Source organism: Castor canadensis, chromosome 4, assembly GCF_047511655.1.
Source record: "Castor canadensis chromosome 4, mCasCan1.hap1v2, whole genome shotgun sequence".
NCBI classification, from domain to species: Eukaryota; Metazoa; Chordata; class Mammalia; order Rodentia; family Castoridae; genus Castor; species Castor canadensis.
In genome coordinates this window covers 146,745,896-146,773,617 of record NC_133389.1, presented here as the reverse complement: position 1 = coordinate 146,773,617, position 27,722 = coordinate 146,745,896, and the positions used below count along the sequence as shown (strand labels likewise).

At 38.1% G+C, this 27,722-nt stretch overlaps 1 protein-coding gene across 5 annotated transcripts in view; it reads left to right on the top strand.

Moving 5' to 3' along the window:
- Hecw2 (HECT, C2 and WW domain containing E3 ubiquitin protein ligase 2) overlaps nucleotides 1–27,722 on the top strand; it is a 366,611-nt gene that overhangs the window by 279,770 nt on the left and 59,119 nt on the right. For all 5 annotated transcript variants that reach the window (XM_074071319.1, XM_074071318.1, XM_020167497.2 and 2 more), the window contains 4 exons: nucleotides 1,428–1,613; nucleotides 15,470–15,604; nucleotides 19,003–19,105; nucleotides 21,554–21,650. In XM_074071319.1, coding sequence (XP_073927420.1) covers nucleotides 1,428–1,613; nucleotides 15,470–15,604; nucleotides 19,003–19,105; nucleotides 21,554–21,650 — 521 coding nt within the window. The remainder of the gene's footprint in view (nucleotides 1–1,427; nucleotides 1,614–15,469; nucleotides 15,605–19,002; nucleotides 19,106–21,553; nucleotides 21,651–27,722) is intronic.

The following is a 27,722-nucleotide window of genomic DNA, read 5'->3' as shown; positions in this document are numbered from 1 at the left end:
GGTTATGCATCAATAGCAGCAACTGACAAAATGCTTGTGGCTTAAGCTAACAGGTTTCTTTATCACTGGGGTTCTCTGATCTCTGTAGTGACTTAAGAACCTAACGCTGAGAATTAGCTGCATATCAAATATTGCTCATTGCTGTGTTTTCTGGGTCAAAGGGAAGAAAGTTCTTGAGAGATTCACATGGGCAATAAGTGCTTTGAGATGAACATCTTGAGTGTCCCTAGAAAGATTGTCCTCATACTCATTTTTCTGTTGCCCCTACTAACTAATTCGGTACTTTTTTTTTTAAGACAGTAAATGTTTATTAAATTGAAATGATTCCCAGTCAAAACCCAAGCTTTGGGTTTGCTTTGGGCAGTCTTAGGCTACAATAAAGAACCCATGAAGTAAAGCTCAAAGGCCTCCAGACTCACGTGTCTCTGAGATGCTAAGGGTAAGAGGACTCTGAAGACCTTTGAATCTGTCTAAGAGAATAGAATTCCAGGATGGATCGTTCATAGCCCTGTCAATTTCATGGATGTCATAGTCTTAAATTTAAGGCATAAGTTTAAGGCATATTGTTATTCCTTTTGTTTGCTCAGCACATGGTATTATGCAGTGATTTATTGAATAATTGATATGTGGACAACTCATGATTTAGAATCAATTTTTAGAGCTTCTCTAAGCGTCATAGATTTGGAACAATAGAATTTTTGACAAAACAATCACTTTCTTATGTAGCGATACAGTAATAGTTTATTACTTTCATTTCAATCATATGAATTCAGGCCTATATTCACAGGAAAAGAAAGAAAGAAAAAAATAGTGAGGTGTACAGTCCAGGCAGTTATACCTGCTATCCTGTTCACTGAGCTTATGTCTACAGGAAAATGCAAGATGAAAACATCAGTCTACTGTGGTCTCAACTGAATGTGACTAGCAATGAGAGCAAGTCACCTCGTTGCATATACTTCTGATATTCAAATATATGGCAATCATTTTCTCATACAACTTGGCCACTGCATCATCTGACACCCAAAGAGCCAATGATGTGGTCAAACATTGGAGGAAGGATGGGCTGGGCCACTGCTCACTTTCAGGTGGCATATTCATCCCCAACATGGTGTGATTTTGATTGACTGTGTTTTGCTAAAACCAATTTTAGGACCTAATGTCCCATGCAAACATGTGCTATGGTATCTCATTCCATAGCATTCTTGTTCTTTAGAAAACTAGACACCAGCTGTAGAGAGTGCCTTACCTTCTATAGTTTTGTATATTACTTTGTTCAGACACTTTCCTCTATTGGCTGTTGCCATGCATGGGTACAAAGTTATGTTGAAGCCTATGCTTCAACCAAAAGACTCAGTGTCCCCCTGTGTAGTAACATACGTTTGCATGCCACATGAGGGCTAACGCTGGTTCTCCACCCTTCTCTCCAGAGTGCCTACCGCATGTTTACAAACAACACGTGTTTGAAGCACATGATCACCAAAGTCCGGCGTGACACTCACCACTTTGAACGCTACCAGCATAACCGGGACCTTGTAGGATTCCTCAATATGTTTGCGAACAAACAGCTGGAGCTGCCTAGGGGCTGGGAGATGAAACATGATCACCAGGGCAAGGTAACTCCAGGGAGCTGCTGAGGGGCTGGGCTGCTTGTGGCTTTTGTGCTTGGCTCTACCCTTTCAGTGAGGGCTGGAGAACTCCGCACAGCAGGTTGTCTGTGATTAAAAGCCCTATACCACCATTCTGAAATAATCTATGACATGGAGAGGTATGAGCTTGGCAAAATGCACTTTTTCCTGGGTATTCTTGTCCTTGTCATCTCTCACCATTTTCCAATGATTACAAAGAAGATTTCTTAGGCAACAGTATTTCTCGCAAGTTATACAGCTTGTGTTGTAGATATTTGAATAAAAGGCTGTGGTATTGTTTGGAGAGGCTGCTGGGAGTCACTGAGAAAGCCATTGCACAAGACACTGACCAGGGTCGAGCTTCGGTCTTGTTAGTTTAAAATCCTGATTTTGTTTGTGGCTTTAACAACTCTGATTAATTTAGGAAGAGAAACATAACTGTGTTACACAGGCCAGGGTAACCTTATCTGCACTTTCTTTGTAGATGAACCAGAAAGCCTGGTTATAGTCAGGAAGTTGTTATGAGAGTAAGAAATCAGAATGAGAAAGTTCTTGCTTACTATAAGGTATTCCTTAGCTAGGATTTTATTTTTATTTAACATTTGTGTAGCACCTATTATGAGCCATGAACTGGTTAAGCTCTTTACATGTAGAAAGTCCTCACCACAACTTGATAAAGCAGTGCTGTTAGTCTTGCCTCTTAAAGATACAGAGCCAGAAGGGCTCACAACTTCTCTGATGTCTCTAGAGGCTGAGCCATGCTCTGACCCAGGCTGTCTGGTTCCAGGGGCCATGCTCTCAACTACAACATTATGCTCTTTAAGAATTACATAACCAACCTCAGTTTCCCTGCTTTTGAAAAGTTTTCAAATGTGTGACTTAAAAGATAGTGAGGATTAAAATTACATGATATTTAAAGTACTTAACAATCCTTGGGCCATTTATTCAACAGATCTTTATTGTGCATCTATATAAAGCAGATAGGCCAACTACTTCACACACCTGCCGTTGTCAGGGCAAGAGACAAGTAAATAAATATATAGCATGCCAAGAGGTGATTTGCTATGATATAAATAAAGCAGAGCACAAGGTCTACAGAAAAATAGTAACGGAGAATGCTATCTTGTATAAGGTGGTTGGGGAAGGTGTCACAGATAAGACCATAGGAAAACAGATACTTGAAAGAAGTGAGGAACAAAGTAGATGGGGGAGAGCATTCAAGGCAAATGAAACATGTAAGTACTCAGTAAAGACCACTTTCCCCCAAACTACCTCTTAGTAATAGTACCACAGGAACCTGGTACTCATCCTGAACTCAGCTTCCTGCAGTCTTTTTGGAGAACCTGTACATAGTCAAGATAGTTGTTACAAAGTGCATGGATTTTAATGCATGAGAGGAGCCCAAAGCTCCCTTTGAACTAACTGACTTGATTTTTATAGAGCCTTTAAAATAAATCCCTAATTCTCAGATGACATATTAGAGGTGGTAAGCATGAAGTTTAGAATTGATGAAAGAGAATGGATTTGTGGTTGTCACACAGGTGAAATGGTGCTGAATCTTTTTGAGAGTTCTTTTATTTATCTTTGAGATACTCCCTGTTCAGTCATAGTGCTTTCACATAGAAGGTTCTCCAAACAAGTTAATGAATGAAACTTGTGTCATTTGTAGTTTCCTGGTTATTCAGCCATCTTTGCTTTGGACAAAGGATAAAGCTTCCAGGCTTTCTCCTCCACTCTCCCTCCTTTGTCCTCCTGTGTTCTTACTAGAAATAGCTCTAGGTTTGCCCCATTTGATCTCTCTTAATGTATATGTCCTCTTGGATTTTTTGCATTAAGTGTTTGGAGAAGGGACTGATTATGTTTGTATGCTTTACATGCCTTCAATTTCAGAAGAGACTTTTCTTTTTTTTTGTAATTAAGTTCAAGTATTTTAAATTGGATGAATGGATGAGAATTCACAAGATTATAGATCCTATATGCTCAGTTTGGGAGTTGTAAGGTGAAACCTGTGTTTGCTAGTGAGATGGAGATAGTGCTAGATAAAAATGGGAGAGGAAGAAAGAGAGCACATATTCATTTACAATTAATCATTAATCAGAGTAAGAACAAAATATCAGGTCTTGATAGGTAAGCTGATGATGCAGGTGATAAAGATAATGATTCTGCCTGCATTTATTAAACTCATACCATGTGCCAGACACTGTACAAGGTACTTTCCTATGAATTATTTTATTTATATCTCATGGCAATTGATGAGGCAGATATTATCTACATTTTACTGAAATTTAGTTCCATTAAATAATGTATTTATTAACAAGCAAATGAGAAACCCCGGACTCAAAACTCTAGGAATGTGACTCTTAACCACTGTACTCTGTTGGAAGGAATTATTTTTGGAAATGAAAGATACTTTAACATCTCAAGAAAGAGAGTTCCAGACCAAATGTTGGATTACCAGTGTCCTTCAAAGCTGAGCCATACATATAGGTCTTGATGAGATCACAGGTGTTCTAACAGAGGACACATGGTCAGAAACACATAGATGGCTTTGTGCCTAAAAACTCTAGAGGCCTCATGCTAGGAACCTTTGTGAAACAGGTTTTACTTATTATAGATGAAACCAAGGCTCAAAGAGGTAAATCAAACACCTGAATACAACCTCCACCCTTCAAGTCTTTTTGTATCTAAAGCTTTCCTATACAAGGCTTCTCTAGATAGCACTTGAGAGGCATCATTTTAATTCTCTGGGTCTTACTTTCCTTATTTGTACAATGAATAGGTTGACCATCCTTTTCATGTGCTTATTGGACATTTGTACATTTCTTAGGAAAAGCGTATATTCAAATACTATGCTCTTTTTTTTTTTTTTTAGTGCTAGGGGTTGAACCCAGGCCCTTGTTCTTGCTCAGTTGAGCTATGCTCCAAGCCTTTTATTTTTGAGGTTGGGTTGGGTCTCACTGGCTTTCCCTGGGCTAACCTTGAACCATGATCCTGCTACCTATGTCTCAGTAGCAGCTGGGGTTGCAAGTGTGCACCACCATGTACTTTGCACATTTTTATTTGGGTTATTTTTATTTATCTTCACATTATTGAGTCATAAAAAAATATTTTTTGGTGGTACCAGTAATTAAATCCAGGCATCCCACTTGCTAGGAAAGCACTCTTCTTCTTGAGCTACACTCTTAACCTTTTTGTTTTTATTTTGCTTTTGAGATATGGTCTCCCTAACTTTACCTGAGCTGGCCTTGAACTTGTTATCATCCTTCCTCTACCTCCCAAGTAGCTGGGATTACAGGTGTGAGCCTCCACATCAAGCTATGAGTTGTGAAAGTTCTTTATATTGGATTGGGAGTGAGGCTCAAGTGGTAGAGTGCTTGCCTAGCAAGTTCAAGGCCATGAATTCAATCTCCAGTGCCACCCCCCCAATAAAAACAAGTTATGTTCTGGATGATAGTCCTTTATCAGATACGTGGTTTGTAAATATTTTCTCATGTTTTCTTTTCACTATCTCAATGGTATTGGTTATAGTACAAAAGTTCTTAATTTTGATGTGGTCCAGATTATTTATATTTTCTTTTTTACTCATATTTTTTGATGTTATAGCTAAGAAAACATGTAACTCAAGGTTATAAATATTTAAACCTGAATTTTCAAGAGTTTTACAGTTTTAGTTCTTTGATCCATTTAGATCTGTGATCCATTTTGAGTCAGTTTTTAATGGTGTGAGGTAAGGGTCCAATTTCATTTTTTTTGCATATGGCTCTCCAGTTATTCAACACCATTTGTTGATATCATAATCAAGAAATGAATTTGTTTGAATGGTTGAATGTCATTACTCATTAGGAAAATGCTAATTAAAACCACAAAGAGGCACTGTTTCATACCCACCTGGGTCACTATACTTCCAAAAATGGAAAATTAGGACTGGGCATATTGATGCATGCCTATAATCCCAGATACTCAGAAGGTGGAATTCAGGAGGATCCACAAAGAGGCACTGTTTCATACCCACCGGGGTCACTATACTTCCAAAAATGGAAAATTAGGACTGGGCATATTGATGCATGCCTATAATCCCAGATACTCAGAAGGTGGAATTCAGGAGGATCATAGTTCAAGGATAGTCCAGGCAAAAATTTAGTAAGACCCCATCTCAAAATAACCTGGGTGTGGTAGCCATGCTTAAAATCTCAGCTATGTGGGAGGCATAGATAGCAGAATTTCAGTACAAGGCCAGCCCCAGGCAAAACCACAAGAACCTATCCAAAAAAAAAAAATAACTAAAGCAAAAAAGGATTAGTGACTTGACTCAGGTGGTAGAGTTCCTGCCTAGCAAGGCCCTGAGTTCAAGCCCCAGTATGCAAAAAGAAAGGAAGGAAGGAAGGAAGAAAAATAACAAGTGTTGGCAGGCAGGAATGTAAAGAAATTGGAGCTCTCATATGTTGCTCATGGAAATGTAGAATGGTATAGCCTCTTTGGAAATAGTTTGGGAGTTCCTCAAAAGGTTAAACCATGTGATCTGACAATTCTACTCCTAGGTATGTACCCAAGAGAAATGAAACATGCCTCCACATAAAAACTTTCATATAAATGTTCATAGTAACATTGTTTATAATATTCAAAAGCTGGAAGTAACCATATATGTAGCAATGGGTAAATAAAATGTAATAAATAGATACAGTGGGATATTACTTGAAACAACATGGGTGATAACTTCTGCCCAGTGAAAGAAACTAGTCAAAAGATCACATATTGCATCATTCAGTTTACACAAAGTGTCCAGAATAGGCAGCTATGTAGCTAAGTAGGGACAGAAAGTAGACTAGTGATTACTTGGGGATTGGGGGGGGTGGTGAGTGAATGCTAATGAGTATGGGGACAAAATGTTCTGAAATTAGATAGTGCAAAATTCAAATGGTGGCCCAATCCTTTTTTTAAAATTATACTAAAAAAGTGAGGCACATTAAATGAGTAAATTATATTGTACCCAAATTAAATGCTAATAAAACTTTAAAAGCTGAATAGGTTGAATTAGAAAGCCAAAATTCCCATTTCAGCTCCTAGAGTCTATCTTTTCTTTTTTATTTAAATGTGGCTGTACTAGGGTTTGAACTCAGGGCCTCACAATTGCTAGGCAGATACTTTATCACTTGAGCCACTCCACCAACCCTCAGCTCCTCGATTCTATAGATCTCTGCCTTCTTTTTCTTAAAGGTTAGATGATATGGCTCTAGATTGGATTTAGTATCAGTTATTCAATTTTCTTGTTCTGTATTGGCTGCTATAACAGAATATCAAGGAGTACACAGCTTATAAACAACAGAAGTTTATTTCTTACAGTTCTGGAAGTTGAGAAGTCAAGATCAAGGTACCAGCAGATTGGGTGTCTAGTGAGGGCTTACGCCCGCACAAATGGTTCATAAATGGTGGAAGGAACAACACAGATATCAGAGCCTTTTTAAAAGAGAACAGATCCCATTCATGAGGGGCCCACCCTCATGACCTAATCGCTTCCCAAAGTCCCTACTTCCTAATGCCTTCACTCGGGGTGGGGATAGTGCACAAACAGTCTATGCAGTAATGCTTTCTGCTTTTAATTGTATTAGGAGAAATCTCTTCCAAAATTGCATAGTAGTATTGCTTTTAGTAGTATTTTGTTCCATTACTCTATTTCCCTAATTAAATTTTGTAATGTTGAGACTGGCAATTAAGCCAAGTTTAATTTTATAAAGAATTGTTCTTTTGAGACCATGTGACCAACATCTGTATATCTGTTGAATTTAAGGCCTAGGATTTTCACTTAACATACAGGACACACATTTTGACTTTCCTCATTTTGAAATGAAACATACAAGCAAAGAAAGAATGCCAGTATAAAAAGAAAATTTCTGTGTATTACAATAATCCTTAAACTCTCAGAAATGTGAAAAATCAAGGGTAATTTAGGATCTGAATAGTAGTGTTGATATAGGCATTTTATTATTTATGTAATAAATATGTATCAGTATTATTAAAATGTGATTTATTTAAATGTTTCTGGTTCTTGGCTGAGTTACTCAAGGAGATAAAATATTTAGTAAACAAAATGTGCTTTAATAAAGAAAGTCAAATTTATTTAACCTTGGAGTGTGTGTGTGTGTGTGTGTGTGTGTGTGTGTGTGTGTGTGTGTGTGCTTTGTTCTGGTTTTACCATTATTAATTTGATGGATCTGAGGAACTTATGCTAGGGTGGAGTTAAGATTCTTGGATACAGTGAAGAACCTCAGTCTTCTTCAGTCTGAGGGTTTGTACCTGTGCTGTCCAGCTCCTAAAGCAGTGATTAGCACCAAATTATGTAATAGTGGTATTACAAGTGAAAGAAAAACAGTAATAATTAGGTTAATAATGATCACAATTCATTAATGGAATTACTACATTTTAGAAGATAAAAGCTATACATTCATAAAACTTTAGACAAGATTGGGCATGTTCAGAGTGGTATGGCTATAAACATTCAGACTTTTAGAAGTTTATAACCTCATTTGGGAACAGCAAGGATAGGGGATATAAAAATATTTGCATAGTAAAGTGAAACATACAGCTCCCTAAGCCCAAAGAGTAGGATGCAAGGTGCTTGTCTGGCTACTGCTACCTCACTCCCCAAAACATCGTTTTCAATAGGTAGGCAGAGCAGGAATAGATACACAACAGTAAGTAAAGTGTTCTGTTAATTTGGGATTTTATGGAAATGGATAATAATTTATTCATGGATGAGTCTTTACTCTCATGGAAAATGCATGATGAGCTTGATGCTGTTGGCTCATGCCTGTAATCCTAGCTAGAGATCAGAAGGATCGTGATTCGAGGTCAGCCCAGGCAAATAGTTTGCGATACCCTACCTGGAAAATACCCAACATAAAAACAGGGCTGGTAGAGTGGCTCAAGTGATAGAGCACTTGCCTATCAAGTGTGAGAATCTGAGTTCAAACCCCAGTTCCATCAAAAAAAAAAAGAAAATGCATGATGACTTATATAGGATATACAGTAGGTTGAATGTAAGTGTCCCATTCCTCTTATGGGATCACCATGGTGATTCTACAGTAGAGTTCTTTCTTATTGTTCTTGCTCTTTGTAAGGCATGTTGTTCTTGAGCACTGCAGGGCATTCTGACTTGGAATGCTTGCCTCTGCCTTAAACCTGCCTATCGACCCAGAGTGTTCTGCCTCTCTAGCCTGAGTGCTGTCGTTATGTCTCTGGCAGATTGTTCTCCTGCTGAATCAGTGGCCTTCTACTCTGGTGGGTGATATTCCTCGTCAGCCATGCTCATGAAAATAGGGTTTAGAAAAATGTCCTTGAAAGATGAGTAACCTAAGCCATACATTCACACAGAATTGTGCACTTCCTGTGGTAGGCCACTAAGCTCCCACCCCCACTGCTTTTCCTTTGAGTTATCAGAGTAGGTGCCATAGCACTGTCTAAAGTTATGCAAGGGTCCAGTGTAGAATGACTTGTTTCTAGCCTAGATACCTGGAAATTTGTCACAATAAAACTAACGCTTGAGCAGAAGCTTCCATGATGGTAGGATTTTGATTAAAAGAGATTATAGAGGAGAGAAAATAGAAATGAGGAGGAAAAACACCCAAAGTAAAGGCACAGAGACAGGACAGCACCAGGTGGGTACGTCGGGTTCCTGTGAGGAAGTAATGGGTAAATTTCAAGAGACTTATATTAATGAATTCTGTAAAAATGACATGAATAATGAAAAAATCATGAGAAACTATGAAGTTCTTACTATCTCATTTACATATTGAGCTTATTTAATTCCACTTTTAGAAAATTGTTTATCTGTTTTTACTTCCTTCCCTTTCAAATATTAAATATGGAACAACCCCCTTTGTACTATGTACTTGCTTTGTACTCTCAAGCAGTATTAACATGGATGTTTTCCCCAGATTATTCTGCTTGGGCCTAAATTGAAATACTAAGAAACTTCGAATTTTTTAAATTATATATTATGAACTTGAATATTCTTTTCTATACTTTCTTACATTTTTCCATATTCTTTCTGCCAGCTAAATTGACATCCATTTCTGTATCCAAGTTTTGTTAACTCTGGGGGTTTGTGACTTTCACAGTCACACTGGAAATTTTAGTATCAGAATTGCCCAAATACCCCACTTTGACAACTACAGCAAATAGCAGTTATGGTTTTGAGGACAGATTTCAGAACATCTGTATGGTGGAAGTTGCTACAGACTGAGCCTTTTTGAGAATTCTCATTTTAGCAGACCCAAATGGCCCATGTAGCGACAACAGTTATCCCAGGGAGGATCTTGGTTTTAATCCAACATGAAACTAGTGGCCAATATTTACTTAATTCAGTGAGTAAAGTGCAATTGAACATTTGTAAGTCTTAAATGACTCCCCAAAAATCCATTAGCAAGATAAGTGCTCCACTTTGAAAATTAGGTTTTTGTTATCTGTTTGCCTATATTTGTTACTTTTGTGGTACATCTCTCTAATTGTTTTGAAATAATGAATGCCCCTCTGTGGTGGTGACCTGTTTTAATTACCTCAAGTTATGTAGCAATCCAGATGGGGATAGAATTAAACCAAATTTATAGATAGCATGTCGTTTTTGAGGATCCTTTGTCTATTTTTAAGGGGTAAAAAATGTCAGATCAAAAAATAACTCACAAATAAATACACATAGAACCCAATGGCAAAAGAAAATTGTCTTTCGGGGGCTGTATACTTTTCTGAATGAATGAATAGAGCAGATACTTGGTTTTATGTCTATACTTCTGAGTAAAATGCCAGACTTCAGGAATCTGGAAGAGCTGCTGAAGTTAGGAGATGACTTTTGCCTTTTCTATTGTAGTAGTTATCCTCATGGCCTGCATTGGATTTTCAAAAGCATATTATTTTCAGGTTTCACGGCAATGCCCATCTCCACCTGAAATATGTTGATTTGGGCAACTCGATTTTCAGCCTTCCACAGCAGTGTGCTGATAAACGAGAAAAAAACTTAAGAATCCGATGTTCTGTCTTTCTGCAGCATGGCTAGCAGCACTTTTTGTTGTACTTTGTTGACATGGCCTTTAGTAGGTATTCCTGGCTTGGCAAAATGTTAACTGGAAACAATTTCAAACTTCTTTAACTTAGGTTTGTTGAGCCCGAGGTTGGTTTTTCTTCATAAATACTGACGTCTGTTTCTTTTCTTAAAATAATAGAAGTTTGGTTTTTTTTTTTTTTTTTAAGAAATAAAAGAATTGTGTAAAGAGAGAAATGTATTTTGTTTGGCCTCAACGAAAATACCACTTGGCTCCAACCAGCCCGTATTTTCTGGCTGTGACTGTGCCCCGGAGCTGTGAAAGGGTAGAAGTTTTTAAATGAGATTTGAGTTTGTATATTTGCATTCCTTTCAGTTTTTCAGTTGTTCATCTTAGTTGGCCCAGCACTGCAAGCTCGGGCGAGTTTCCTTAATGGTAGGGAATTGGTGGTGTTCAAAATTTGCTTTGGTAATACCTAATATGAAAAGAACTTATTTTTTCAGATAATTGCTTTCTTCATTAAGTTTGTATTCCTAACACACTCTATACAAACAATTGATACATGCGAGATACTTTCATAAAAGATTGCAAACTATTTGCAACTTGTAACATAAAAGTGACCTAAATAATAATTTTTAAGAAGGTAGTAGGTCAGCTTCATTGCTAGCTTGAACTAGTTAACATTTCCTGTGGGAAAGTGATCTACTTTCCTGACACGGTTGACATGTGCAATAGAAGTGGCCAGCCTAGAGTCTGCACAGTGCCTTTTCGTGCTTCCTCTTCATTTTACTTTTAATTTATTTATCTGTTACAGTGCTCGGGACTGAACCCAGTTCCTCTTCATTTTAAAATAGAATACATTTTTCACAACTTGCAGTGACCTGAATAATTCATTTTACATGGGTGAAGCAAAGTAATTAGGAAACCTGACCAAGGTCACACAGTGGGCCCAGAGAGATCCAGAGGCATGCTGAGGAATTTCTGCTCTGTGCTGTTTTCTGTTAGTACTCTGGTTCTGTGGTATTGACGGAGGTCTTAATGGAAACCTTCTCCCCTCTCCCAAGTACTTGAGACTTAACAAGAATGTGTAAACAATATACACATTCCATCTCACTCTGGAACAGAACCCCTGGGATACAAATAGCACCTATTCCCCCACACATGGTAATGCCTCCAATGTAGTGGTGGGAGCTGGGCAGGGTGTGTAGACTGTGCTTCTGGGGTCAGTAGCAGCCTTTTCAATGTTGAAACAGTGCTAGAGCCAAGTGCTGTGAGTAGCTGTTATGACCAGCCTAATTCATCACAAGCTTAACAGCTTTTCTAAAACCAAGTACTAGAGGAAGTGCGAGGGGAGCGGGAAGAATGTAATAATGGGAAACAGTGGTAGGCATCCCCAGTGATAGCAGTAGTTCCTGGCTTCAATTGTAGAGACTGTTTTCTCTATAGTGGGAGACTTCAGTGTTATCAGGAATTGATGTGTCTTTGTCAAGATGGAAAACCTATGCAAAACTTAACATGGAAAATTATATTTGCTCACATATAGAAGTTCAGAGGCAAGCAGCCTAGGGTTTAGTTGGTGGGTCATCAAGTTGCAGGAGCCCCCTGGTTCCTTCCATCTTGTTGATTAGCCATTTCCATGTTTTAGTGTGGCTGCTGGAGCTCTGTTTGGTACATCCTTGTTTCAAGGAATAGTAGCAGGATAGATGAAGGACAGGAGGGCTCAATCTGTCCCTTGTAAATAGCCTCCCAGAAGTGCCTTGTTTCGCATCTGTTCAGCCAGAATATAGTCCTGGCCCCTCAACTTCAAAGAGCCTGGGAAGCATAGTTTTCACTGGTTCTCTCGCTCTCTCTTCTTCCTTGAACCCAATTTATGGACTGTAAGAGGACAGTGTGAGCCTGAGGGAAATGTCTCAGAAATGAAAACTATTCTAAGTGATAATAATGGTAATTCACATTGGAGATGCCATGGGCACTGTGTTCAATAATGTAGATAAACCATTCCATTCAGCCTTCCCTTAAAATAGGTGTGATTAGATCCATTTAACAAAAATGAAACAGAGACTTAAGAAATGTAGCCAGTTTGCTCAAGGTTACGTGGTCAGTAAGCAGTGGGGCCAGTGTTCAGAACCAGATGCCTCTTCCAGATCCCAAGCATTTAATCATGATTCTGCCTCCATTTTGCAAGTTTTAACCTGGTAGCTTATTCATATCTACAATGGATTTAGAAGCCTTCTATTCTGTTTATGTTATTATGGTCTTTAATTTCCCATACCTTTCACATCACACACACACACACACACACACACACCTCTTTATTTTTTTTCTACATCTTTTAACTATTTTTGTGTTTTTGTAAAAAAAAACATGATTTTTAATACTTGATTAGTTAATTGTGAATTGTCTCCTCACGATTTGGTCAAGAATCTGTGTATTATTTTGGCAATTTGTTACTTTGTTATTGAGCCCCCTTCTCCCCTGTTAGCCTTAAAAGATCTTGAGGATGGCAAGGTGACTAAGAAATAGTTCCTTCCCTCAAGGCATTTACAGTATAATTCTTTAGAGAATGGATTTTAGACAATTTGTTAGCATCAAATTAGGTTATGACATTACATGCAAATCACAATTGACCTAGATGTGGACACCCAGGAGTCCTTATAATTACAAGGGCATCACTGTACATCTAATGGCCACCCATCCTTTGAAAACATTCCTAAGAAGTTATGTAGACTAAACAGGCAATACTATTTTAGCACTCTATTTCCATTAAACAGCATGGTTTATATTGTGTTAACAATAAAAGTTTGTTAATGGTAATTTATACAAAGAAGATGGGGACTTGATTATAATACCTGTTATTTAAAACTAGGAGTTAGACATGTCCACTTGGAAAAATTATTTGCTCCTTATTTTATGATATTTTGAAAGTGTCAGGAATAATGAAGGAGTGTATAGGAACAATTCATTCCACATGGGAAGGCAATTTTGCTTTGTTTTGTTTTTTGTTTTTTGAGACAAGGTCTTGCTATGTAGCCCAGGCTGGCCTCAAGCTTGTGACTCTCCTGCCTCTGCTTCTGAGTACTGGGCAGGCATGAACTTGCACTCCCAGCAAGGTGGTTTTAAAAAATAGGCATAAATATGCCATCTGCCTCTTACACACACACACACACACACACACACACACACACACACACACACACACACACATTCATCTGTAGTTTTTAGGTACTTTGCTAACTGAACTCTTTCAGTTTGGAAAGTTAGTTCTTTTTGCTTAGGTACTTGTATTTCATGTGCCCAGACAGCTGATTTACATATAGATACTGAGTCTCCTGCCTATCCTTAAAGTCCCTTTTATCTTTGATGGCTCAGTTAACTTTATCTCATCATGGACACTTACAATTTCTAATTGTACTTGAAATAATGGGGGTCATTATCACCTTGAGTGAATTTTGCTTTGAAAACTTACAACATTTGGCCCAATAGTAACTCTAAATAGCTCTTGTGTAAGGTTTTATAATTAAACAAGCAAAATGCCTTTCTGCATTGTTTATGCTCATTCATGACTTCACGTCATCAACATAAAGTAAACATGATAATCATAGTTTTCATCCTCTTAGCTTATTATGGGAGAGAAATGTTTATTATGAATGAAGGGGACATGTCTTTGTGGAGAACATAAGCAGCTTGTCCAAAGTCACAGTTGGTATGTGATAAGAGTTTGGTGTGTGGGATGGACTAAACTGGAAAGGCACTGAAGTAGGAAGGAGATTTTTAGAGTCTTAAAAAAACTGACCAAAGTGCTGGGATAACTTTTCTATAGACAATGGGTAACTAGTAGAGACTTTGATTTGGGGATAGTGATACAATCAAGGTGTTTAGAAGAAATATTCTTACAACAAAGTATCAGTGAAATGAAAAAAAGATGATAGACATGTGTAACAACTGAGATACTACTATTACATGCATGCATAGGATAAAGCCCTGAAATATTGAAGTGGTGTTCAGTCTGGGAGGGAACAGAAGCTACTACAATGGGGAAATAGGAAGGGTTTGGTGGCTGACCACGTAGGGAAAGGAAGAGGAAAAGAGAAGCCAATGATGTTGAAGTTTCAGATGATAAGAATTTGTAATAACCATGCAGGGAAGAGACTAGAGTATCAGTTAATAGAAGCCCAATGTCCATTCTTATGGCTCCTTCTAAGATCATATCTTTGATGACTATCTCTAGAGTTCTTTCTTTCTTTCTTTCTTTCTCTTTCTCTCTCTCTTTCTTTCTTTCTTTTTTCTTTTCTTTCTTTCTGTTTGTGCTACAGAATATGTTATGTAGGAAGCCATGTAAAGCCCCTGACAAAAATATACATGATTTATGGTGAAACTAGTTTTGTTTCTTCTTTGGGGAAAGAGGTGAGAGATGATCTCTGGGCAAAATGAAAGTGAGGAATGGAGAAGCAGAATTCAAGTTAATTTCATGTGATGATTGGAGAATTAGGGAATATGTTCTTACAGCATAAACTACCCAATGTTTGTTTATTAGTCTGTTAGCCTCCAGTGTCAGAATTGATAGCTCTATACCAATGTTTCAGTCCAACCTCTGGTAGTATTTTCTAAAACCAGGCATAATGTTCTTGCCAGTCTAAGTGTGGCTTTCTGTATTCTGCTCTGTCCTGAGGGATAAGAAGAAATTCTCCTAAAGATTGGACATTATGAGAAAATGGAACTACTTCATTTCTGTGATCATTACTCAGAAGTGGGTCTTTTCCTGAGTGTGTATGTGGCATATATTGACTATTGATTCAGTGGATTGTGTCCTAGGCATTTTTTGTGGACCACAACTCCCGAGCCACCACCTTCATCGACCCCCGGCTTCCCCTTCAGAGCTGCAGACCTACCAGCGCGCTGGTTCACCGGCAGCATTTGACCAGGCAGCGCAGCCACAGTGCGGGTGAGGTGAGTCGTGTGTCTTAGGGACTGGCCCGCGGGCTGGTAGAAGCCACTAAGATGTGATGTTTTGTGCCATGGGGCTGACTTTTTATAATTTTTTGGTTATGTTTTGTTTTTCTAGTTTGATTTAAAGGATATAATTTAGAGGCTGAAAATCTGTGGAATGTTGACAGGGCTTCTGTGCAAGTGTATCCAGCCTAAATCGCAAATTTAAAAAGTAGGGCATAGGAGAAAGGATTGAAGAATAAAATTTTTATTTCACTCAGGAAGGTGAGAGGGAATTCATAATGTTCTAAAATGCTCATGAAAAGATGATAAAAGCCTTTTTGCTTACCCAAGGACAGCCTCATAGGAAGAACTTAATGTAACTTTTAGGGAGATAAAATTTTATTAAATATAGGGTCTTCTCTATATTTCTGAAGTGACGTTTGTTGAATTATGTTCAGATATTTATCCAATCCTTTGGGGTTGTGGAATCCTCACTAATAGTGAGGATTAAGATACGCAGAGAGCCAATTTTTTTTTTTTTTTAGTAAGTACCCAGAGAAAACTGGACTAAGAATTTCAAAAAACTCTGCTGTGCTGTTTGTCAGTTTGCAATGACCAATGGTATCCACACGAGGGCCCCCCCAGTGCCCTAACCAAAACGCAGTGGTCCCTTCTTATTTCACCATTTCCCTTAGTGGCTTAAATAAATAAGAGGCATGCTTTCGGTGTATGGACTTATGCTCTGACTGGATCATGGCTCAATGGCCATTGTTTCTAAAAAATTCCCTTAGACAAATGGAATTAAGATGCTTTTCCTGTGTACCCTTTCTGTCTAAGTGTATATTCTATTTTCAACTTTATATGGTAGGTCAAATATTTTTGTAGCCTTTCTTGCAAGAAAAAATTATGAATGCAATAAATAACTGGATATAATTTGTCAAAACTCCACTCCTGGAATTTCCCCTCATGATTTACATACTTGCTTTACTGCATCGTGTGCTTGCTGGCTGTAAGAAGAGTCTACATGGAAAACCCATATTAAAATGAAATATAAATCTATTGCAGGATGAGGTATGCACAAAAATATTTATGTTTTTATGAGTAGCCAATAAATCTTTGCCTCGCTGTCCTATAAACCATTAGTGGTGAACTGGAGGACACTGACAGCATTCATCTCAAAGGTAGACCAGACCTCTTACCCTTGAACCTTGTATATGATATGTAGCATAATTAGGACGCTGTCTGACTTTATCACATGGCCAATGCACTTTAGTCATCTTCCTTATCATGACTTCACCAGATGAAGCTGGCTGTTCATTCAGTCTAGTCGGGACTGTTTTCCTGAGAAAATGTACCTAAAGACAATTCAAAAAAAAATGTACTTAGGACAATTCAAAATGTACCTGAGATTGACAATTCTACTTTCATTTTCTGTCAACCCCTCTGCCCCAGAACTTGAATTATTGTTGTAACCTAGTAGTAGGCTGTTGTGGGAGGGGTCCCTCTGAAATACATTTAAAATTGAAAGGAATTCTCTTCCCGTTGATAGACACTGAGCAGTGGGACAGAGATAAGCCCCTATGACTCAGCCTTTAGCCACAGCCTTGTTAAGTCTGTGGGAATGTTCTCTGTGACCGAGCTGGTATGCACATCTTGAAGCACTAGCATACTTTTCAAAGGAATTGTGCACTGTCTTATGGTCTGGTTTTAAGAAGTGAGGTCTTGGAGATGACCTTTGACTGTTTGGAGAAATGACACGTGGCAACATTACTGCTAGAAGGGAAATTATACGTACTGTGTATTGGAATGATGAGTTCTCTATCTGAAAAACACTGTGTAGTTAATGGTTGAATCTCCATAGGGTAGCTGACTCCATTCCTCAAAAAAATAACTCAAGAGAAGCAGGATAAGAAAACTAGTTATATAATCAGTCTTTCTAGCCACCTTTGGTATTCATTTAGCAAATTTTCCATTAATAGAAATATTGTTATCTTTTCCATCCAAAAAACTAACACCAAACATCTACTATAAGGTAGAAACATGGTGTTTGGTATCATGACAAATGCAGATAATTAACATGTGTTTCCTGTGTTCTTCATAAGAACAGAAAATATAAAATCATAATAAAAAAAGGATAAAAATGTGTGAAAAAATCCTTTATAAACATTTTTTAGTAGTCGGGAAAGAAAGCTATCTTTTAATGACTTTTTAGATAATCATGGATAGTTTTCATTTTTTTCTCTCCAGCATTATTGAGGCATAATTGACAAGTAAAATAAGCTGTTAATCATAGTAACCTGCTTTAGAAATACACACCAAGCGCTGATGGCATGTGGAGAAGGTTGCATTTAACATCATCTTGAAGGGAAGGGAAGGCTTCATGGAAGAGACGCTGTTTGAACTGGACTTTGAAGGGAGTGAGAGCATTCCTGAAGAATAAGCCAGCAGTGCAGGGTGGAGAGGTTATTTCTAGTTTGAGGGCCTTTGAACAATCCCTAGCAAACATCTAACTGATACAATATGATAAAATGCTTATGAAGGTTTCAGTGGGTGGAAATAATAGAAGGCCCATTTAAATAGTAACAATTTATAAATCTAGTATGTTATTTTGATGCTTGTTCTGTTATTCTCATACTATAAGCTATTATTCTATTTGTTGTCTGAAAAGACTTCTGTAATAGGCGGGAAAATGCTAGAACAGAAGCTAACGCAATATTAGAGTTTTCTGGTAGCATATGAGCAGGTGTTTTTAGTTATCTACTTGTAGGTATGAGTTTCTAAATCCATAGTAGATACAATAAATAATTCAGACTGGGGAAGCCCCATTTACATCCCCTACACTTGCTACATTAAGCTGCATGGAGTGGGAGGCTCAAACCAGAAAGAGCTGTTGCACTAGGTGCTTTAATAGGCATGGAGAATTGCTTCTAGGGAGATAATACACTCAGAGCCCCGCCCCTCCTCTGCTGAGACAGGGAATTCCCTGGCCTGCCTTGGCCAACAGAAGGACTCTCCTGGCACTGTTCCAGTAGGTGTCATACCACCCAGCTTCCCTGTGATTGCTTTGCAGCAGGTTGGTGTTCTGCCGATGCAGACGTTATTCCTGACCAACAAGTCTGCTGTTTAGCTGCACAGCCACAGTAATTCCAAGCAATTGCTCTGTGTCACTTGCAAACAGTCACTGTCCCAGCTCTTGTCAAGGATGTGGGTGCTTCATTGCTTCCCCCCCTCCCCATTCAGCCACGAGAGCAGCGTTTCCCAGGATCAAGGGCGCTGGCTCAGCTCCGGCCACGGCTGGCCTCTGTTCTCCTCATTGGTCCTTTTGCCATGCTTGTTGTTGAGTATTTTGGACAACTTAGTTTGTGATGCTGACAAAAAGCTCTTGGTACAAACCCAGGTGATGCTTGCATTCACAGGTAGGAGAAGATTCTCGGCATGCAGGACCACCAGTTCTTCCCAGGCCATCCAGCACATTCAATACTGTCAGTAGGCCACAGTACCAGGACATGGTTCCAGTGGGTATGTCACGCTTTCCAGAAATCTCTATCCGTGCCTCCATGAATACAATGTATACTATGCACACTCTGCGGAGATATCCCTGTTATTAGCCTGATGCTTTTTTGCCCTGTGTTTAGAGACTAATACATGTTCCTTAAGAAATGTGTAACAAAATCTTAGAGACGTAAGTCGCAAAGGGCTTCCATCCTGTAAAATCTTGTAATAGGAAACTTTTTAATACTGCTCTATCTTTTCTATGTACATGTGTTTGATTACTGAAGTTAAGGAAAAATAACTTGCTAAGATAGTATGTTATGTAATCATTACAAATTAATCATTTGGATAAGTACATACTTAGGTTATATTTAAGGCTTGAGACAGAATTTAAGTGGCATGTGAAGTCTGTAGCAGCCTCACAAAGTAACCAAGCAAAAATAGCACATGCTTAAGGGAGGTGGTAGCAAAGAGAAGGCTGCAAGAGCCTCCAACATAGTGAACTAAAAATAAATGACTGTGGGCACAGAGACCTAAAGAAAACCTTGAGTTGTTAAAATGATGAGGTTGAAGTGGACCTGTGGGTATCAAACATAAGGCATCTAAGGTAAGGAAGTGGACAGGCCGATGGAAGCCGTTAGGCTCCCTTCTCTCCTTACATTAGAACAGTTGTCCATTTGTTTTTGCAGTGAGATTTTTAGTTAAAAAATACTAGCATGCAATTCAGGACACTGCCCATGACCTCACAAAGATTGACAGCTACTGTGTAAGATGAAATTTAGGGCCAAAATCTAACTGTCTACAGTGTATTGTATCACTACTAATATGATAGTAAACACTGTACTCAGAATCTTAAAATGCTCTAAAAATTTTGGTTAAAAGTTGTCTAAGGGCTGGTGGTGTGGCTCAGGTGGTAGAGCAATTGCCTACCAAGCACAAGGCCTGGAGTTGAAACCCCAGTACTGCCCAAAATAAACACACACACACACACACACACACACACACATACACACGTACTGACAATATGAAGTCATGTATCCTGGCTTGCATCTGCAATCCCAGATACTACTTGGGAGATGAAGATAGAAGGATCATGGTTCAGTGCAAGCCCAGGCAAAAAGTTAGTGAGACCCTGTCTCAAAGAACAAGGCAGACATGGGCGAGTGTGCCTGTAATCCCAACTTACAGAAGGCAGAGGTAGGAGGATCACAGTCCAAGGTCAGCCCTGAGCAAAAAGCTTGATACCCTATCTGGAAAATAGCTAAAGGAAAAAGGGCTAAGCGTGTGACTCAGGTGGAAGAGCACCTGCCTCTCAAGCATGCAACCCTGAGTTCAAACCCAAGTATAGCCTCCCCTCAAAAAAATAGAAAAAAAAGCTTCTAGTCTGATCTGGGATAGAACATAAAATTCAATTCACTTATGACTGTCATCAGTTCATATGAACTGTACATTATAAAATGTATACTTCAGGACATTTTGAGTTGACTCTGGGATTTCATTTTAGCAAATAGTATTTTTTAAAAATTTTATTCACCTTTAGCTAAAATATGTACATACAGGCATCACAATGCAGCATAAAGATTCAGATGGCTGCTGTCTGCAGAATAGTTTTGTGAATTTAAATATGTTTATGCCTGTTTTTCCTTATTAGTCATTCAGCTAAGCTAAATTATGTGAAGTAGACAAATTCATTTTCTTGACAAAAGACATTACCAGAGCCCTTAGTACATTTTAATGAACTGTTTTTTTTTAATTTTCTTTAGCTAGCCTTGTGCAAGACACAGATATTTGAAGAACATATTTGGTACACAGTTAATGATTGTGCTGAAGCTGTTCGTATAGTTGGTTTGATAAAGAGATATTTGTGGCTTACAGGCATTTACTTCCACATAGAAGTTAGGACTGGTTTGCTCTCTGCATTTTGATTGTAGCTGTTACTGGCTCTTTACCTCTCTGGCTGGCTAATATTTAGCCAGAAATGGTTTTCCATTTCTGACTGCTGTCATTTCTTTGAGGTTGATTTTTTTCTTTTTTGAGAAAAGGTCTCACTACATAACCCAGGCTGGCCTCAAACTCGCAATTCTCTTGCCTTAGCTCCCAAGTGCTGGAATTGCAGGTGTGCTGTACCATACATGGTCTTGAGTTTGATTTTAGTAAACTTAAAATAATCAATATCTAGAATTCTGTTGATGAACTAATCTTCTCATTTGATAATAAGTATGGGTCATCAAATCAGTTTAATAAGAGTATTTAAGCAAGCCACATGTATCAGACAGAAGTACAACAATCATACAACAGGTTAGACACAAATTGGAACGTAAACATCAGCTGTGACAGCAGTGTAGCTCCAAACTGTGAATTTGAGTACAAGGAATATTAACCAGAAAAATAGATTTTTACAAGTTTGAATTTATATGTATAAAACTAATAGTAGATTTTTTTAAAAAGAGTTGTTGTTTCTTCTGGATTTTCCAGCTTACAATGACAAAATTGTTGCATTTCTGCGTCAGCCCAACATCTTTGAAATTCTACAGGAGCGTCAGCCTGATCTTACCAGGAATCACTCACTCAGGTGAGCAAAGAATTGGGATGTGGCTCCAGGTGCATCCACCCTGACAATTAAATCTTGGTTACAGTGATAATTTGTCCTGGAAATATATCCTTTCTTTCTGGCATTCTTTACAAAGGCATCTTATTCGCAAATATCTTGTCATTAACACCAGCTCCTTGTAGTCCTGGCTTCTGTCTATACATATAAGAATTGAGTCACATTAACTAAGCAACCTAGAACCCTCTTTAAATAAGAAATATGAAAAAGAAACAAAAATGTACAGGCCAAGTATGCATCATAGATTTGCAGATTGTAATGAGAGTATGACACCGACGTTTTGAGTGTAGCTAGAGTAAACGAAAGAAGCAGTTTATTGAAGTGAGAGTTCTAATGTGCTAGACTTGGTATTCACATTTTTGCACAGTGAAAAGCCAGTGGAGCTTCAGCCAGGAGTTGGATCTCTCTGGAGTCCAGCATCCCTGCAGGAGCCCTGTCTTCTAAACAGCTCTCCAGCCATCGCTCTCCCAGCCTTGTTTTACTCCTGAATGCAGGCCGCTCTTCTTCCTGCCTCAGTTTGGCAGCAAGCAACTTACTTTTAAAGCCAAGGGAAAGTTCTCCTTCTTTGACACTTTTCAGCTTCACTGCAGACTCTGTCTCGTGATCAAGGCTGGCATTTCTCAATCTCAGTGTGCGAGGCATCGGTAGAGACAGAAAATCTCCTATAACCCAAAACCCATGTCGCCTATGTGCCACCTTTCCTGGTAGCAATACATTTTCCCAGTGGTACTACCATGGTCCACAGCAGTGGCAAGTGCTGGTCCACTTACTTGTGCCAAACTGTTCTCATCGGGATCTCCTGGGAACTCTGTAAAACACAATATGCCAGATCTTGCTTCCCTCAACTCCCCTCCCTTCTACCCTAACCAGAAATTAATTCAGGATGTCTGGGGCAAAGCCCAAGCATTATTTTTCTTTAAACCTCTCTGTAGGATTCTTATGGCACAGCCAGGTGTAATAACCCCTGGTCTAGACACTAATTTGATGATTAATCATGCAGTGCATCAAATTGTTCTTGGTACCCTTTTAACTATTTCACTTATGTGGTTTATTTTGATTTTTGAAGTTCTCTTGCCTTGCAAACAGGGGTCTTCTCCAACTCATCCCTTTTCCTGCTGCACAAATATCTAGAATAGCATGTTGCATACAGTGAATATATAAATTTGTTAACTTGAAAATTACTACATATTCTTATGATATTCTCAGTTTCTCATGCCTTTAAAATTGTCATTGCCTTTAAAGTTTCTAAACTAAAACTACACAAAAATGTAAGTCTGACAATGCAAATGTTGCCTGTATGGGAATTCTCATTTCACATGGTTTATTGTCTTAGTGCTTTCCCAACAAAGCATGCTGTTCTCAATCTCAAAAAATGTGAAAATTATACAAGTGTGGATTTTGCATGCTTGTTTATTACAGCATCTCCTCAGAAATTTCTGGTCTCCTAGAAAATCATATGTAGATATTTTAGTTATAAAATTGCAGGAATGAGCTACTCGTGGTCCAATTTAAGGTCTTAGAGATTTTGGACCTCAAAGGAAAAACAAATCAACAAAATTCCTCCTCTTTTGCTAAAGATTAAGAAAACTCTGTTTTCTATCACTTCTACCACCTCCAGCCACAACACATACACACACACACACACGCACACACACATGCACACACACTTCTAGTCAATACCTGTTTATCTGGCTATACTCCAGCCCCCACAATGAAAGAATAAGGAAGAAGATACTGAGAAGTTTTCCACTTTTTCTCTGCCCTTTAGATTATTATTTAAAGAAATTAACATATCTTTAAATCTGCACCATTGGAGAGGATGAGTGATTTAATCTACCTGTATAGGGCATTATTCGTATATGATTGTACAGTACCTAGCAGACCCTAAGAGAGGGAATGCTGCAGGCTGCAGTTGGTAGCTTCCAGTTTTATTTTCACTTTCTTTCTGATTTTTAGAATCTTAAAAGTTTCTAATCTCCTGAAGATTGCTTTTTCAGTGGCTTTTATTTAGAATTAATTTTTTATTTTTCCATGGCACCCAGGGTTCTTGGTTAAGCCCCATCTTCTAACACAGATCCCACATGGTAATCTCTTACTAAGAAATTATTTGATAGGCATTAAAATAGATTTCCATCTATTTATATTTTTTAAAACTGTGCAGATTGTGACTATGGAAAGCATATGTAGTCATGACACGTAGAAGGAAACAGGAACTTAAATCAATGAGATAACACTTCTCATGGTGTAGCGTGGGTCACACTACACCTTCATTTCTGAAAAGCTTTTGGTAGTGAAGCTCTTTGCTTATCATAACATCACAAAGGGGAAGTTTGTGTATCTGAGAGAACATTCTGTTTCATACATTTAAAATTGCACTATAAAGAGCATTCCCACAAATTACAGGGGTGGCAGATAAGCTGGAGCTTTTAACTCTCATATTTCAGTGATATTTTTAATGACAGATTGTTAGTCAGCTGTTACTGTAGCAAAATACCTGAGATAATTACCTTTAGAGAAAAAGGGTTGTTTTGGCTCATGGTTTTAGAGGTTTCAGTCCATGACTAGGCAGACCTATTGCCTTTAGATCTTGGGAGGGGTTCTGGGTGGCAACAATGGGGAGTGTGACAGAGCAAACTGCTTACCTCGTGACCAGGAAGCAGAAGAGAGAGGAAGGACCAGGGTCCCACAGTCTCCTTCAGGGCACAGCCCCAGTCCCCTAAGGACCTCCTGCAAGACACATCCCCCTGAGGTCCACAGTACCTCCTGCTATAGACCAAGCCTTTAACACATGGACCTTTGGGAGACATAAGTATCCACACTGCTACGCAGATTTATGCATGGACAGAGTCACTTGGCGATCTGTGTGTTACAGGTAACTTTGACCATGTGTTCATGCCTTGACCAAGGATTACCAATACCAACATAGATTCCTATGCATCCTTCCTCAGTTGTAAAAATCCACATCTGTCAAATGGCAAGTGTCCCATTGGACTACAATAGCCTACTACTGATTCTCATTGGAAGACAGTAATCATAGCACGATGCTCATGTGCTGTGACACAAAAAGTTCTAATATTGTATCCAAATACAAGTATATTCATTTAAAAACAGCACTTTAATAATATTTTATAGGTGAATATAAAGCATACAAGTTCAATAAGAATTTTAGTGTAGACATTTGTACAATGTTCTATGACTAGAACGGATCATAAACCTGAGTTAAAAGCTGAGGATTTTCTCTTGTAAGTGGTTAGGTCCAGCAGGTAAATCTAGTCCCTACCAACACATCAGTAATAATTAGTCTGGGCACCAACTGATTCTTCTTTGAGTGCTTCCTAGAGAAATTCCTTTGCCATGAGAATATGATCTATGGAACTGTTTTCATTCTGGGTAAATCAAGCCATTCCATATTTTATGTCATTAGTAAATCAGTAACTTGGAAGTCCAGGAAGTTCTGAGCCACAAAAGGCAAATGGATATGAGTCTTCAGAGTCACCAGACTAGAAGCAAACACAGACTTGGACTTTCTATGTCATTCCATGATCATATTTTGATAGCCCTGCAGTTTTGTTATAGTTTAATTTTATACTAAGATTTTCATTTAAAATTTAATATATGCCTATTTTGAAATTCTCAAACACAGAATCTTAGGGAATTAAAAAGTCAAAGTTTTAAAAAGCTGGCTTACATAAAATAAACACCAGTGTTCAAAATTTCTATTATACATCTCATCCAACTTTACTGCAAGATGAATTTTTCTACATTTAATTTGGGCTGGAAATATTAATGTCAGTTAGCATCTGTACTCCTTGGTCTAACTGACATGAATTTACTTCTGCTGGTCCTTATACATTTATTATGAGGACCTGGCTAATGAGACAGCTCTGTCTCTGTGTCCTGCTCTTACTTATTTACTGCTTACACAGACGTTCCAGATCAACATGGCAATCTTCTGATCTTTGTTGTTGTATTAAATTAAAATAATAAAACTCTAGATTTGGGACTATTATATTCCTATGGGCTGTTTTCATAGGGAAAATTGCTGAATTTTTTTAAAAAACATGCAATTAAGATAATATATAGACATCATATATTAAAGGTCATTGGTAGGAGACTGTCTCTCACTGGGAGACCGATGGTCATGGCTCTTAGAAAGTAGTGAGCATTTATTTTAAGAGTTCAGATTTGGGGTCAAACAGGCTTAGGTAGGCAATTTGCTCACTGTTCAAAAGTGACCATGAATGAAGCATTTAACCTCCAAATTGTTTGGATAGGATAGGAATATATATATTTTTTTGAGGCAGGGTCTTGCTATGTAGCCCTGACTAGTCTTGACTCACAATCCTCTTGTCTCAGCCTCTGGAGTGCTGGGATTAGAGGCATGCTCCATGGTGTATAACTTACAGTATACTTTTGAATATTAAATGAGGTAACAAATATGAAGCACTTGATACTGTGTAAGCATAGTAAGCATACAACAAATTAAAATTAATATATTAGTAGCCTTCACTTCTGATTGTATCACAGGGACTCAGTTTAAAGTAATTTGCCCTGGCCCGGCACTGGTGGCTCACGCCTGTAATCCTAGCTACTCAGGAGGCAGAAATCAGGAGGATCACAGTTCAAAGCCAGCCTGAGCAAATAGTTCCCAAGACCCTACCCCCAAAAAAACCATTACAACAAAGAGTGGCTCAAGATATAGGCCTTGAGTTCAAACCATAGTATTAAAAAAAAATTAATTTGTCCTGAATATAACTCTAATTTTCAAACTGCTAAACTTGAGATTGATCATACATATAAATGGCTCCATTTGATTCTGTGCATATAATTGAAATGCAGCTAGAACCTCTAATTCTGTGATTGACTTATGTGTAGGAGGGCTTTCCAGTGCTATTTGCACAGATGCCTGTTGGGAACTTCTCTCTAAAATCTTCTCCACATGTACAGTGATACCAGCCTTAACTGCTCCACACTTAGAGGGCTGAGTGAGCTTCAGCAGAAATTACTGAGGGCCAAAATATCACAGTAATATCACTGAGATAACATGTCATAGCCATCCAAGTGTATGAAGTACCTTCATAAGCAGTGAGATTTCTTGTAGGTCTTAGTGAGAGGTTTGGGACTTTGTCCCTTAATATAGTAAAATGCACAGATTCTTAGAACCAGTCACTTATTCTATGGCTATTACAAAAGAAATAATTACTACAAATGTTTTATTTGAATGGATGTGCTGCTTTATGGATACATGTAGGCTTATGACATATATGTATAATTTTTTAATTTTCTGTACATGGAATCTTATAACTATTACCTTGAAAATAATTAGAGAATCACACAATATAAATAAAAGACCTTAGAGCCAAAATTAGCTTAGATTCTTTTTAGAGTATCACACCAGGTGTTTGTTAACTTGTTTCTCTATAAATATGAAAGATTATCCAAATTACAAATTACAAATACCTACTACATAGTTCTCTAAAACATTGCATTTTCTTGCTAATGAGTGGTTCAATCTGGATTTTCATAACTGTTTTCTTACACAAGGAATAACATGTTTCAGATATATGTTTCACTGTGAATTTTTGCTTTATTTTGTTGCATTTATCAAGAAAATGTCATCCATGTCTGTCAGTAGATTTTAACAGTAGTAGAAACTGCCTTCAAAAGAATTAACTTTTCACCATTGCTAAAATGACAACTACCTTATTTCATTCACATTATCCTTCAGATAAATGGCTACAATTAAGACATGCCATTGAATCTTTTCCTTGAAGGGATGGGTACATTTTACACAAAACTTTCTTGCAGACCTGTCAGGGTGTCTAACCTGTCTGTGTGGCTTTTATAATTTACTGTAGTAATAATCATCTGCACTTAAAATATTTTAAAACATCTTGTTTTCTACCATATTTATTGTTATATACTTACATTGCAAATTGACTGCCAGGTACATAAAGTTATCTTTTTAATCCTCATCAGACCCTACATCCTACATTGTGTAAAATGGGTGTTTGATAAACATTTGTTAAGTGAATC